The following is a 13,574-nucleotide window of genomic DNA, read 5'->3' on the forward strand; positions in this document are numbered from 1 at the left end:
GCTCTGTAATTAAGAGTTAATTCTCTTATGTGTCTCTCTCTGCTTTAAAAATCAATTTAAGCACAAGTTGCACATGATGGCAAGTGATTTGTTACTGCTATTAGGGACTAGAGATTATTTACTTGTTACATGCATAATTTTATGTCGTGCTAATGACAATACCACATTACTTGCATGTGATGGGAAAACGCCTAAAGGCCTAAGCATGTGCTGCCTAGCTCATCTACTTAACATTTTGAATTTAATCGCCGGACTGCATGTCAAAGTCCATGTTACTCGTATGAAATGTAGCTTGGTATGAGAATATGAAGTCACCATTACAGATACAGTTATGGCCAAGACTCTAGCATAATTCTTCAGACAATCCACACTACAGAATGCAATATTGTGAATTAAACAGGTGCCTAAGAACTAATCCATCTGCCAAATTATAACCTTCATTTCGAAAATATTGCACCATTCCTATTCCCTACATTCGCGAATCTAATGAGAGAGCAGGACATGATAATTAAAACACAGAATTTGAAGAAAATGTTAGGGGGGAGAAAAAAAAAAGAAGCTTAGAAAGGGGTACCAATTTCACTCCTTGTTTCAGTTGGGCTATACAGAGCTGATCTGTTTCTTGGTCTATTCTCTTCCAACTGCTTCACAACTTCATCCATGGTGGGTCTAACTGAAGCTACGGGAGCACAGCAACCCATTGCAAGCTTCAATGCCTGAACTAAACCTTCTTCCATTGGACTTCTTATCCCCTTCATAATCTCCATGTCAAATACCTCCATTGTCGTCTCCTCCAAAACTGCCACTTTCACGATCGAAGGCAAGTCGACAAACTCACCATTTCTCCCACTTTTCCCTGGCTTCTTTCCTATCAGAATCTCCAATAAAAGTATTCCAAATGCATAAACATCTGTCCTGGAACTGCATTTCTTCATCCTTTGAAGTTCTGGTGCCTTATAACCATCGGCCTTTGCAAGTGCTACCATTTCGTCTGCAACTGCTGGGACCATTAACTGGTCAAGCCCAAACTCAGTGAGTCTAGACAAAAAAAAGTCATCTACAAGCACATTCTTGGACCTTACGTTCCCATGTGTAATGGGTATCTCATGGCCAGTATGAAGATATGCAAGCCCCCTGGCTATACCCAATGCGATCTTGTGTCGTCGAGCCCAATTCAGCACCGGTTTTCCAGCTATAGTATCTGCGTTCAAGCAGATGACATAAAAAAATAAGAATTATTAACTTGAATTCTATCCCAACAATTTGTAACATCAAAAATATATATAACTCTTGAACAAGTAATGGATCATTAAGGTCAAATAGCTATGCGATGACTTCTAGAGAAGATTAATATTTTCACGTTTTAGATTATGTTGGAATGAAAAAGTGGATTCCTTTATTGATCTTCACTGAGGGACATGAGCTTTACTTATTGTATCACTGAGCCCAAACATTATGAGCAATTGGGCTTCCCTTTGCTAAATGCACATAACAAGGAGTTGTTTGTGATGAGTGTAAGAATGGCCCTTGGCCTAAACTAATAAGAGAGCCCAGTCAATTGGTAAGCTATCTGAAAGAAAGGATGACAAATTTCCGATAAAATTTGATCAAATATGCCGTATGCTGCAAACAAAATTGGGTTGCTCGATGTGGTGGAGGAATGGACATTGAGTTGAGTTAAACCTTCATTGCTTTTGGTGTGAAGGTGGGCAATTGGTTAACACTGAGTTTGGGACAAACATTGGGCATTGTGTACATCGATAAACAAGTTCAGTGTTGACTTTTGCGCATACAGACAGCAACAATCATTAAACTTAAGATGATCCAATATATCTATGTACATGTAGTTCAGAACGCTAATTTAGCCTTGGCTCGGTCAATGCTAACTGACCTTTATAAAGCTTGACCTAGCCCTGAAACCTAACAGGCCTCTACAGTTCAAACTGGGCTTTACCCTCTGAAATTATACCATATGGCTAAGCCAGCACACCACTCTAGTAAGAACAGATAATTCAAGCATTTTATTATAGAAGTAAATGCAAGTATTTTCTAGGACAATAGAATGCTTATCAGCTACTTGAAATTCTGTTAGGAAGCACAATCCTTTGATCAGATACCATGGATTTGTTCATAATTTTGCACGATGTAAAGTTGTTGGAAGAGAATGAAGTTGCTTAGAGATCATCAACTGGTCCTACAGCTCTAAGTGGTCCAGCTCTAAAGATGGTATGATGGCCACCGCTTGAGCTAAAGCCCAAGGAATTTGTTTCAATATTACTAGCAGCAGAGTTATTTTTTATTTTCATATTATAGTCGAGATATCACAATGATGGGGGTTTCTGGATAACAAATGTTCTCTTTAGTTTCCAACATCAGTGGACACCTTTTTGTAATCACCTGTATTCACTATTACAAAGTATAAGAGATAGTACTTTCCAAAGGAACAAAGAGACATTCCACAGGTATCTATCCTGGGCAACTTAATGTGTCTTATGAATGGTGCAACTTCTTGTGTTTGTTTCTTACAATTATCCGTTGCTTAATCAATTAAGTAAATGCAGGGCAATCTTTTAGCAATTTACATATGCTTTGGCAATTAAAGGAGATTCAGCTCTTACACCTAGTCTGATAGTGGTATAAGCAATAAAGCACTCATAAGAGGCTGGCACATAAATTAAAAGCAGAGAAAGTACAACAAAATGTTCATACCGTGCAAAAGATCATGGAGTGTCCTGCTGGGAAAGTAATCATAAATGAGTAGCTTCTCCCCCCTCTTTCCCTGATAGAAAGCCCGCAAAGGAATCAAATTCTCATGTCGAACCTTTCCCAATTGCCGTATCACAGGCAAACATGAACTCCTATCTTTGCAACTACCTTCCCTCAACAATCTCAAAGCTATGGTCGCTCCATCTGCAAGCTTTGCCTTATAAGCAGTCCCATAAGTTGTCTTCTCAATAACCTGGCCTGTAGCATTCAACACATCTTCTAATGTTAAATGCTCGCCGCCTTGGAATATAATCAGCTTTCCTTCACCACCAGCACCACCAGCAGCACTACCTCCACTCATACCATTTTCCTCATCTTCTCCTTCCTCAAATTCTTCTTCACTATCTCCCCGATTTTTTCTCTTCTTATTTTGCACATAACCAATTAACAACGAAGCAAAAACCACAGCTCCAGTCATTAATCCAATCACAAGACCAGCAATTGCCCCTGAACTCAACCTAGAATTTCCATTACAATCTCTTAAAGGAAACCCACAAAGGTCAGGACTGTTTCCTTCAAAAACCTCCGCACCAAACTTTGATTCGCTAAAAACTGGCAACACACCACTAAAATTATTGTGAGAAAGATTCAACTTTTCGAGGCTCAACCTAGTTAAACCCTCAGGAATGGAACCTGAAAACAAGTTATTCGAAAGATCAAGCTCTTTAAGAGCCTCAAACCTAGTAACAAACTCAGGGAAGCTCCCTGAAAACTTGTTGCTACCCAAATCAAGATACTGCAAGTCGCTACAAGTAGAGTTTGGAAGTGCAGGTTCAGGGAGAGCCGCAGTGAGTGAATTACCATGCAGCCTTAGAGACACAAGCCTATCACATAAATTCCAAATAGATGGAGCTAAAACACCAGTAAAAAGATTAGCACTCAAATCAATTTCAGATAGTGAAGAGCTGTAACCAAGCTCAAAAGGGATGGTTCCTTTGAGTGAGTTGACGTTAAGGTACAAACTTTGAAGCATAGAGAACTCACCAAGCTCCCTAGGGAGTGACCCAGTGAGGTTAGCTGACGGGAGCTGAATAGAGAGAAGGTGAATAGATGAGTCTTTATAAAGAGAAAGGTTTGCCCATTGTGGTAAAGAGATGTCACTGCATGAAAGAGGAGACCCATTTGTGGAGATCCATTTGAGCCCTCTCCATTGACACAAAGGCACTGATATGTTCCATGAAGATAAAAGCATGTTCTCATCGTCACCTTGTAGTGAACTTTTGATCTTTCCTAAGAGAAGCTCAACGTCTGATGAAGCAGAAGCTGGAGACGAAGAAGCTAAAGACTCAGTGAGGCAGAAGAAGAAGACAATGTAGCAGCAGCAAAGTTTCAAAAACGCCATGAACGAAGCAGGGACAAAGAAGAAAGAGAAGCAAAGAGGAGAAAAGTAAAATTGGTACTGAGTGTGTGGTTTTGTGAAGTTTTATGAAAGAGTTTTCTTTTTGGGAAAGCTGACAGAGTGTTGACTAAAATGCATATAACTTCATCTCATAGACTGAATAGCCAATAATTCTACGGTCATGATTTGTCTATTTCAATTGAAATAATCAAATGGGAGTGTAAAACTGGAATCCCCTCCTTGATCATACACCGTTTAACGTTAATCAAAGCTAAGTTTTCAAACAATCATGATATTTGAATGGTGATGTTGCTGGGGAAGAGGTGCACTTGAAAGGAGCGCCATATTAATAAATTATTGATGATTGTTTTTCTTGACATTAATTAATTCCCTTCACGCTCGCCTTTCGAATCATAATTTTTTTTACTTTTGAATTTTTTTTATTTTATTTTTTTTGAAAGTTGGTTTTGCAGGACGCCACCACCAACAGCAACGCAGCAGGCATTGTCTTTTCAAAGTAAAAGTTCAGAGATAGTTCATATGTTCGTATGATGTTCCATCTTTTATCATTCTACGCGTGTCTAGAAAAACAAAAAAACAAAAAAGGGAAAAAATTCTTGTGACTTTAGGATGATTTCGAAAGAAAACTAAAGTAGTTTAGGAAATATGCAAATAAAATAAAGAAAAGGGGGCTCATTCATAATATTAGCCTTCCAAAATTTTCGGTGCCCGTTACACAACTCACTCAGCTAGCTCTTTACTACCGTCTGCTGATCGCTTCTGTTATATCGAGAGAATACATTAGGACTCACCGATAAAGAGTTTGCCGGCAATAGGGTAATTTCCTCTCAGTCCCTAAATTTTAGACTAATCACTTAGTGAGTCTTTATATTTTAAATATTATCGAAAGGTCAATTTCGTTATTTGTGGCTATTAAATATGACTTTTAAGAATAAAATAATATTTTTCATATCATGTAAATTTTTTTTTGATATAATAAAAAATTTACTTTTTGAACTATTTTGGATGAGTTTATTATAGTCTAAATGTCTATTATCACCTAAATATTCGTGGATATATTACTCTATACACATTAATAGGAAAAAATATATCTCTATTCAATTAAATTATAAAAAAATAAATTATTGGACTCAAATCCATGCAGAAAAGGATGGGCACTGCCGATGGTATTTGCTTGTATGGTTGGCGTAAGCTAATATCAAAATAAACCATCAACGGATGAAAATATAAGAACTAATTATTTAATTAGCTCAAATATTAAGAAGTAAAGGAAATTTTCTTCAACTTTCTGGAAAAAAGGAATATTTTTAACATAAAAGTTGAATTAACGATTGAGTGGAAGTCTTTAGTGGGCCCATGAAATCCATCGTACGATTGACGGTGGAGATGACGAGTGTAGCTAGATCATGATGGTGTTGGGTAAGCCATAGGAGGTCTTACATGGGCCCACATGCTTGTGGGTCAAAGTACAAAAGAGAGGCAAAGCCTAAGCCATCAAGTGGAAAGGGCAATGAGGAGAAGGAGAATCTATATGTCCTATGGCGCCTTTTTATTCGAACAGCAGCACAGGGACAGGGAGCATGATGAAGAAGGGGGAAAGCATGAACTTTAAATTTCAGGTGTTAAAAAAAGATAATCATATATTAATGAAGTAGGGTCATTTTCACCAAAAAAAACAGGCTCTTATTTTCGCCTTTGGCCATTTTAATTTTCTAAATGATGCTTTCGGGAATGCCCTTTTCTTCTTTTGTACAATGCTTTTCAGTTTTCACGCTGCATCGAAAATTTGAGATTTCTTCAAGGTGAATATTGTTTACAGCTAGCATAATTATAGAAAACTTGTGAGAGTTATAAAAAAAAAAAAATTAAAAAAACTCCTACTAACGCTAGGATTCGGATGAACTTAACATTTATGCAAATTCTAGTTAACTTGTAAAGATTGTATATGTATGTGTTTTGACTACTTTTTTGTATGGCAAAGAGTCAAATTAAGAATTAGTTCACCTAATATTTCCTTCATGTTGAACATATATATTTCGTTCTTAACATTTTTCTCATGCGTCTTATAAAAGTTGTGAATTTCAACGACACAAATAATATTAAAATTTATGATTTTTTTTCAATTTTATAATAATTATTTACAAAACATGAACGTGTGCACTTGAATTTTTTTTCTCTATACTTATAAGTAGTAAAACAAATGAAAGAAATTAGAGTATTTTGAGTTGTTTTAGATATTGCGATGAATAAATTAATACTTATTGAATTTGAGTTGATAGTACATGTCTCTTATATAGTATACAATAGGGGTGTTCGCGGATCGGACATCAATCCATATCCAATCCACGATTTTGCGAATTATGAATTTTCAATCCAATCCAATCCACGGACTGGTTAAACTCAATTCAAATCTAATTCATATGTTTGCGGATCGGATGCGGATTTGATTCAATCCATATCCAATCCATCATTTTGCGGATTGATCTGCGGATTACAAATTTTTCATTCGGTCCAATCCACGAACTAATAAAATGAAAAAAAATAATATAAAAATAAGTTTACTACCAATCAAATTCAAAATTGAATAAGATTTAAATTAATTAATTATTTAAATAAAACCAAAATAATGCATTAAAGTTTTAAAATATAACACACCGAAATTAATTGTTTAAATAAAGCTAAAATAATACATTTAAAGTTTTAAAATATAATACATTAAAATTAATTGTTCAATTAAAGTTACAATAATACATTTAAATTATCAAATTATGACACATCAAAAAGAAAAATGTATGCTGCCAATTTGTATTTCGTACTTTAACCTAAACTAAACAAACATAATTGAAATACATAACAAATAAAAAAAAATTGTTGAATAAAAAAATTAACAAATAAATAATTTTTTTCAAATGACTGTTTGCACAAAGATCAAGAATTGTTGGAGAAGATGGCCGAATGAGAAGTTTAAGGGTGCGTTTGGGATTGAGGTGCAGTAGTTTAAAAGCTACAGCTGCTATGGAAAAAAAAACTATAACTATGAAATAAAAGTTAATAATATATAGTAAATATAAATTTTAAATAATAATTTTGATTAAATTATTAAATATATAATAGATTTTGTATTATACAAGTGAAAAAATCATATCAACATAGTTTAAAAGTTATGGCAGTTAGTGTTTACCAAACACTTTAGTGCTGTAACTTTTAAGGTACAACTGCCCAACCTCAATCCCAAACGCACCCTAAAGCTAGTAAGAATCTTTGGGTGCTGGTGGCTCTGTGCTTGTGACAGGGAAGGATATGAAGTCAAGGGTTTTTTTTGTGTATTTGTGATGGAAAAGTTTAAGAAGTCAAGGTTTTTGGTTTTCTAGTGGCTGCTTCGGTGAAGTGGCATTTAGGATAAATGTTTTGTTTGGTTTATAATTTTTTATTTTGTTTAAGAATTTGTACAACTTATCTTTGTATATTTTAATTATTTAATTATTTATGTTATTTTTGAATAATGAATAAGGTATCTTATGGTGTTAATATAAGTATGTAATTACATTTAACTTACTTATTTATTAGTAATGTCATATTTATAAATTTTTTAATTAAATAAATATTTTTTTGCGGGATTGACAGATTTTTACAGATTTACAGAAGTGAATCCATATCCAATCCACCAGTTGCGGATTTTTAAATTTTTAATCCAATCCAATTCACCAATCTACGGATCGGATTTTTACGAACCGAATTTTTACGGATCAGACATGTTGAGCGGATCGGACCGGATTTTAAACACCCCTAGTATACAAGGCGATGTTAAGGTTAACTTTAAACACGTGTATCTTATCTCACTCATTCATGGGTCTGGCCATGGATTTTATTATTTCGAGACTAGACGTTAGAGGGTGGGGATATCGGATGAAACAAAAACATAGGGGATAAGTAAGTAATTTTCTGAAAAAAAAAAAATAATAATAATAATAATTGATAACAGTATACATAATATTTTTTTTTTTGTTTTGAGAAGGAATGCATAAAATAATTGGTGTTTGAATTATGCGCCGGGAATCCTACGCAGAAACTTTATTGGAGGAGTGTCTTAATCCTCAAACGCTATTGAAAAGAATGAGCAAGTGGTTGGGATATGACGACGACGACACAGATTTGGAAAAAGATGGAGTGTGTAACGTATTTTGTTGGCATTTTGCTATTCAAACTCACGCCAAGTCTTAATGAATTATTGGTTTCCTTAACACTCTATGATTTTTCATCACCCCACCTTCATACGAAATCATATCGCAAATCTTTGACCTTTATGGCTGTCCCTCTTCATCATTTCATCCAAATATGAGAGAGAAAAATGAAAAATCATAAAAAATTACAGAATTTGACAGCCAATTTTTTTCGCCCAAGTACACAATCATGGCTTCTAATGAAGAGCTTTTCAAGAAATGATAATTTTAGTAGGTAATTTGGTTATAACTTGCATGCATTCTTGACCTATATTGGAGGATCATGCTTTTAATTATATTTTCCAAGCCCCTAATTACTTTTTCAAAGTAGACTGAGGCACCATAAAGGAATTTGAAAATTTTAGCCTAATTTCAGCATCATTATGTATGTACGTTGACGCTTGACACAAAGAATTTTCAATTTGCACGAATTTGTCAAGCACGGTGTAAACATATTCATTGGTGACATCTCAGACTTTGCATGGTGTAAACATATTGATTGTCTCAGACTTTAGAGAGATCCTTTTGGTACTAATGTTGATGTAGAATGGTTGGTAAGATAATAAATAAATACTAGTCAAACGAAACACATAATAAATACTAAATTAAGACAAATAAAACATATTCTACAATAATCTAGAAATTTCTTCATAAAATAAATAATTTATTAATTTATCGATATATTAATATTCGATAAATTAATAAATTTTTCATAGTTTTAATGTTTTAAGGGCCAGTTTAGAAATACCGTAGCCTTGAAAATAATTACTATTAGTTGTGTTGTAGAAATAATCAGCTATAAAAAGAATCAGTCAAATGTTTGGTAAAATTAATTTTTAAAAGTACTGTAAGTTTTAAAGTTGTTATATATGTTCAGTAAATCTTATTGTTAAATTGTTGAAAGAATGTAAATAATTGAATTAAATATAAAGTGAATAAAATTGATTTACACATTTATAAATATCTATATAAATTTTTTTAATCTTGTATATATAGTAATTGATAACTAAAATAAATATTTTATATTATTAATTTTTTTTATAATTTTGTTATCTCAATATAATTGGTAATAATAATAATCTCTTTAAAGTTAATGATTTTATTTCCTAATTGATAAGGATAATTTTGAATTTTTGTAATATATATGAAGATGTATATAAAATTGGATTAAGCAACGGTACCACACTGGTACCGTACCACTGTTTTTGTCTTTTGTGCCAGCACAATTATAAATTTTCATAGAACCCTTTTTACTCAATTTTATTTAATCTTTGCTTTACAAATATTAAGTTAATTTCTACTGCATTCATATGAATATTTTAGTTAATACCTTAAACTATTTACTATTTACATATTTTTATTCTATATTGCAAATACATCACAATACCCCTCTCTTTATCACAATACCCACGAACTCGACCCGGATTTCGTTTCCGTTTCCGGCCACTCCTTCGACCAAGGTTGGTACCGATCGAAAGATTGTGCGACGCCGGTCATCTTCATGCCATCCTTGTCGCAAAAAGAACCGGTTCGACCCGAACCCTCAAACTCGACCCGGATTCCGTTTCCTTTTCTGGCCACGATACCGGCGAAGGTTGGTACCGATAGGAAGCTCATGCGACGCCGGTCATGTCCATGCCATCCTTATCGCAGGAAACCGTTCGGAAAGCTGCCAATCGAAGCCGTGAAAAGCCGCGGAATCGCCGCTTCAATTCGCCGGTTTCCGGTGACGGAACCACTTGGGTTTTGTTCCCCACAATTCCCTCAGTCTTTTCTGACCAACCACAACTACCGGGGGAGCCGATTTGCCATTGATCGGCCGTTGAAGGATTCACGGCTTTGGGAGAAATTAACTTAATATTTGTGAAACAAAGTTAAAATAAAAATGAGTAAAAAAGGTTCTATAAAAATTTACAGCTGTACTGGAACAAAAAACAAAAGCAGTGATACGGTATCACTGTGGTACCGTAGGTGAATCCTATAAAATTATATTAAGTATGAAAATAATTTTCAAAATCAAATTTAGAAAAGTTATTCATTCCTTACTTTTCAAAATCATTTTTGGCAAAATCATCTCATCCTACATAAGATTTTGAAAAATAAGGAAATAATAACTTTTCTAAATCTTTTGTAAGATGATATGATTTCACCAAAAATGATTTTTTTAAAAATTTATCAAACACCAAAATAAACTTTTAACTTTTCAAAACTACTTTTGAACTTCTCAAAAGCAATCCCAAATGACTATAATTTATCGAAATTCTACTGTAATATACTATTTTTATCAAAATTATAATTTATAAATCATATTTATCTACTACTATCAATTTTTATTTCTCACAACTTTCATTTCACAACATCAACGAGTCATGTTACCCACAATATCAATTGGAGCCCAAGTCGAAGACAATTGCCTCAGGAGGGTAAGGGAAATCAGCCCAATTATTATGAAAGGCAAGATCCTTTAGCTGGAAAGCCATTAGGAAAAATAACGAAGGCATCCTTTGGCACAAGTAAATGCAGCTATTGAGGAATAAACTCCGTTCCATTCAATTCATTGTCAAATCTTGTGGCTAAAGACATATGAGGTACTCAAAGGTGGGGAATTATTAAATTAAAATGCAATTATATTAATCATGTTAAGATTTTCAAGTAATTTCATTCACTCTAATGTAAAGTTCTGAATAAACAATGCCTGATACCTTAAGTAGTAGCAGTACAATGTTGGGCCAAAAGAGTAAGAAGTTTTACCAATAGTCCATACATGAACATGATCCGTTTTCAAAATGGTGAAATCGCTTTCGATCTCTGACAATTATCTTGCGTTTATATATCTTTGAGATCAGTTTCAGTGAAGAGTGACAATCTTCACAAATTCGCAGATTCTTGACTATCCGAAGTGTTGTTCCAGGGTTTGTACTGATTAAACCGAAACCAATTGCAATCTTCTCACTGTGATAGTGCAAGGCGCTTTCTTTCCCTTCCTCCTCCATGTTAAGCAAGACTTGTGTGGTTTTTGGCCTATAACCCGACAAGCTTAAGCGGCTGGAAATTTCTTCCAACATTGAATGAATTTCTTTCGCTTTGGGATGGGAATCATCTTCCACAAGGAATTCATGTATCATACCATTCAGTTCAATCCAACTGCAACCAGGGTCTTTCCTTATGTCCATTTGTTTCATTTTTAATCTTACCTCTGCAACCCCCTCCCAATTTCCTGAAGAAGCATATATATTTGATATACCGACATAAGCTCCACTGTCATTAGGAGCCAATTTCATTAACACCTTTGCTACACGTTCCCCCATTTCAATGTTTCCATGAGTTTTACAAGCACCAAGCAAGGCCTTCCATATCACATCATCCGGTTCAATTGGCATATTCAGTACAAGCTCTTCAGCTTCTTCCAAAAGACCAGCACGACCTAAAAGATCAACCATACAGCCATAATGTTCAATCCTAGGTTCCAAACCAGTGACATTTACCATGTGGTTGAACATTAACCGACCCTCTTCCACTAAACCTGCATGACTGCAAGCACTCAGGAGACCAATATACACAACATCACTAGGTTTTACACCAGCTTGTTCCATTCTGGAGAAACAATCAAGAGCATCCTGTGCTCGACCATGCATGGCAAACCCTCCAATCATAGCACTCCATGCAATTGCATTCCTTTGGGGTATCCTCTCAAAGACTTGAATTGCATTCTCAATGCTCCCACACTTAGAATACATATCAATCAGTGCAGAGCCGAGGATATCATTAATCTCAATTGCATTCTTCTCTGCATACAAATGCACCCATTTACCCAATTCAAGAGCCCCAAGTCGTGAAATTGCAGGAAGAACACTAACCAATGTGACATAATTTGGACAAACATCTCCGTTTTGCATCTCAAGAAACATCTCAATCGCCTCCCTAAACTGCCCATTTTGAGCATACCCAGATATCATCACATTCCATGACACAACACTTCTCTGAGGCATTTCATCAAACAAGGCTCTAGAAGCTCTAAAATTTCCAAGTCTAACATACCCATCAATCATCACATTCCACAAAATCACATAACCCTCTTGCCTCCTCGTATCTCTCAATAACAATCCATTATTTCCAAACTCAACAACACTTTTATAAAACAATCTATGAGCATTATCCATATCCCCACACATAACATACATTCTAACGAGATTGCTTACAACAAACTCATCATAAACCAATCCAAATTTAACTATCAACCCATGAACCTGCTTTCCTTCTCGAAGCCTCGCTGTTTTAGCGCAGGCTTTTAACACAGAAGGGAATGTAAATTTATTAGGCAACACAAGGCCGTCACTGACCATTTGATAAAAAACCAATAACGCATGCAATGAATCATCATCATCTTTACACTCAGAGAAAGCTCTTATGATAGTGTTATAAGAAAAGCAATTGGGTTCACGAATTTGGGTGAAAACCTTATGCGCATACTCTAAGTCGCCGAGATCGGAGACGGCGCAGAAGCGAAGGATTTCGGCTGCGGCAAGTGGGTCGCGGATTTGACCGGTTTTGATGAAGTGGGCGTGGACTTGAGTTAATTCTCGCATGCTCTTGCATTTTGTGATCTCTGGGAATTGAGATGATGGGTGTGGTGATGAATTTGTTGTTGTGGGTTTGTAAATTGTTGCTAAGTTCATTTGAGTTCTTTTCTGTTTGAGACGTGTTTCGTGAGTTAGAAGAGTGGAGTTCTGAGTTTTCTGCGTGGATGAGATTGTCTTTTGAATTACAGTTGAAATTTATGTTTGCGGCTTTATTTATTTTTATTTATATCATCATCATTATTCTCATTATTATCATTATTATTAGAATGAGGTTATTTATACTTTAAAGTAATTTTATATGTTTTACTTTAAAAAAAAAATATATTATTAAATATTTATAATCAAATTTACTGGTAAGGATAATCTTTATGATTAAATAAAATATCTATATCTATATATATTTATATTTATATTTATATATATATATAAAGTTGGAACTTGAGCAGCTGATGTGGCATCACCATTTATCATCTTTGTATATTCTCTATTATCTAATAAATAGAGAAATTTTCTTTTAAATTTAGCTTTACATCTTCTGATAATTAATTTGATTGTTATTATACAATAACAATTATGTAAATATTTTAATGAGGCATATTCTTTGTAATGAACATCCAAGGGTGTTATGAATTTATTAAAATAAATGTA

At 34.5% G+C, this 13,574-nt stretch overlaps 2 protein-coding genes across 3 annotated transcripts; both read right to left on the reverse strand.

Moving 5' to 3' along the window:
• Nucleotides 1-252: 252 nt before the first annotated feature.
• Nucleotides 253-4,260, reverse strand: LOC18047641 (putative kinase-like protein TMKL1). 2 transcript variants are annotated; one of them, XM_024188253.1, is made up of 3 exons: nt 3,751-4,260; nt 2,710-3,618; nt 253-1,201 (listed from the first exon to the last, which is right to left on the reverse strand). In XM_024188253.1, exons 1-3 carry the CDS (start codon nt 4,106-4,108, stop codon nt 561-563), a joined length of 1,908 nt encoding a protein of 635 aa, XP_024044021.1. In that variant the 5' UTR covers nt 4,109-4,260; the 3' UTR covers nt 253-560. The 2 variants fall into 2 exon arrangements, with proteins under 2 accessions (XP_024044021.1, XP_006443656.2); XM_006443593.2 differs by having other exon boundaries at nt 2,710-4,260.
• A 6,676-nt stretch (nt 4,261-10,936) lies between these two features.
• Nucleotides 10,937-13,099, reverse strand: LOC18047642 (pentatricopeptide repeat-containing protein At5g48910). Its single transcript, XM_006443594.2, has one exon. The coding sequence runs from the start codon at nt 13,020-13,022 to the stop codon at nt 11,094-11,096; it is 1,929 nt and encodes a 642-aa protein (XP_006443657.1). The 5' UTR covers nt 13,023-13,099; the 3' UTR covers nt 10,937-11,093.
• Between the last annotated feature and the right edge of the window lie 475 nt (nt 13,100-13,574).

This window comes from Citrus clementina, unplaced genomic scaffold (assembly GCF_000493195.1).
Source record: "Citrus clementina cultivar Clemenules unplaced genomic scaffold, Citrus_clementina_v1.0 scaffold_3, whole genome shotgun sequence".
In the NCBI taxonomy this organism is placed as follows: domain Eukaryota; kingdom Viridiplantae; phylum Streptophyta; class Magnoliopsida; order Sapindales; family Rutaceae; genus Citrus; species Citrus x clementina.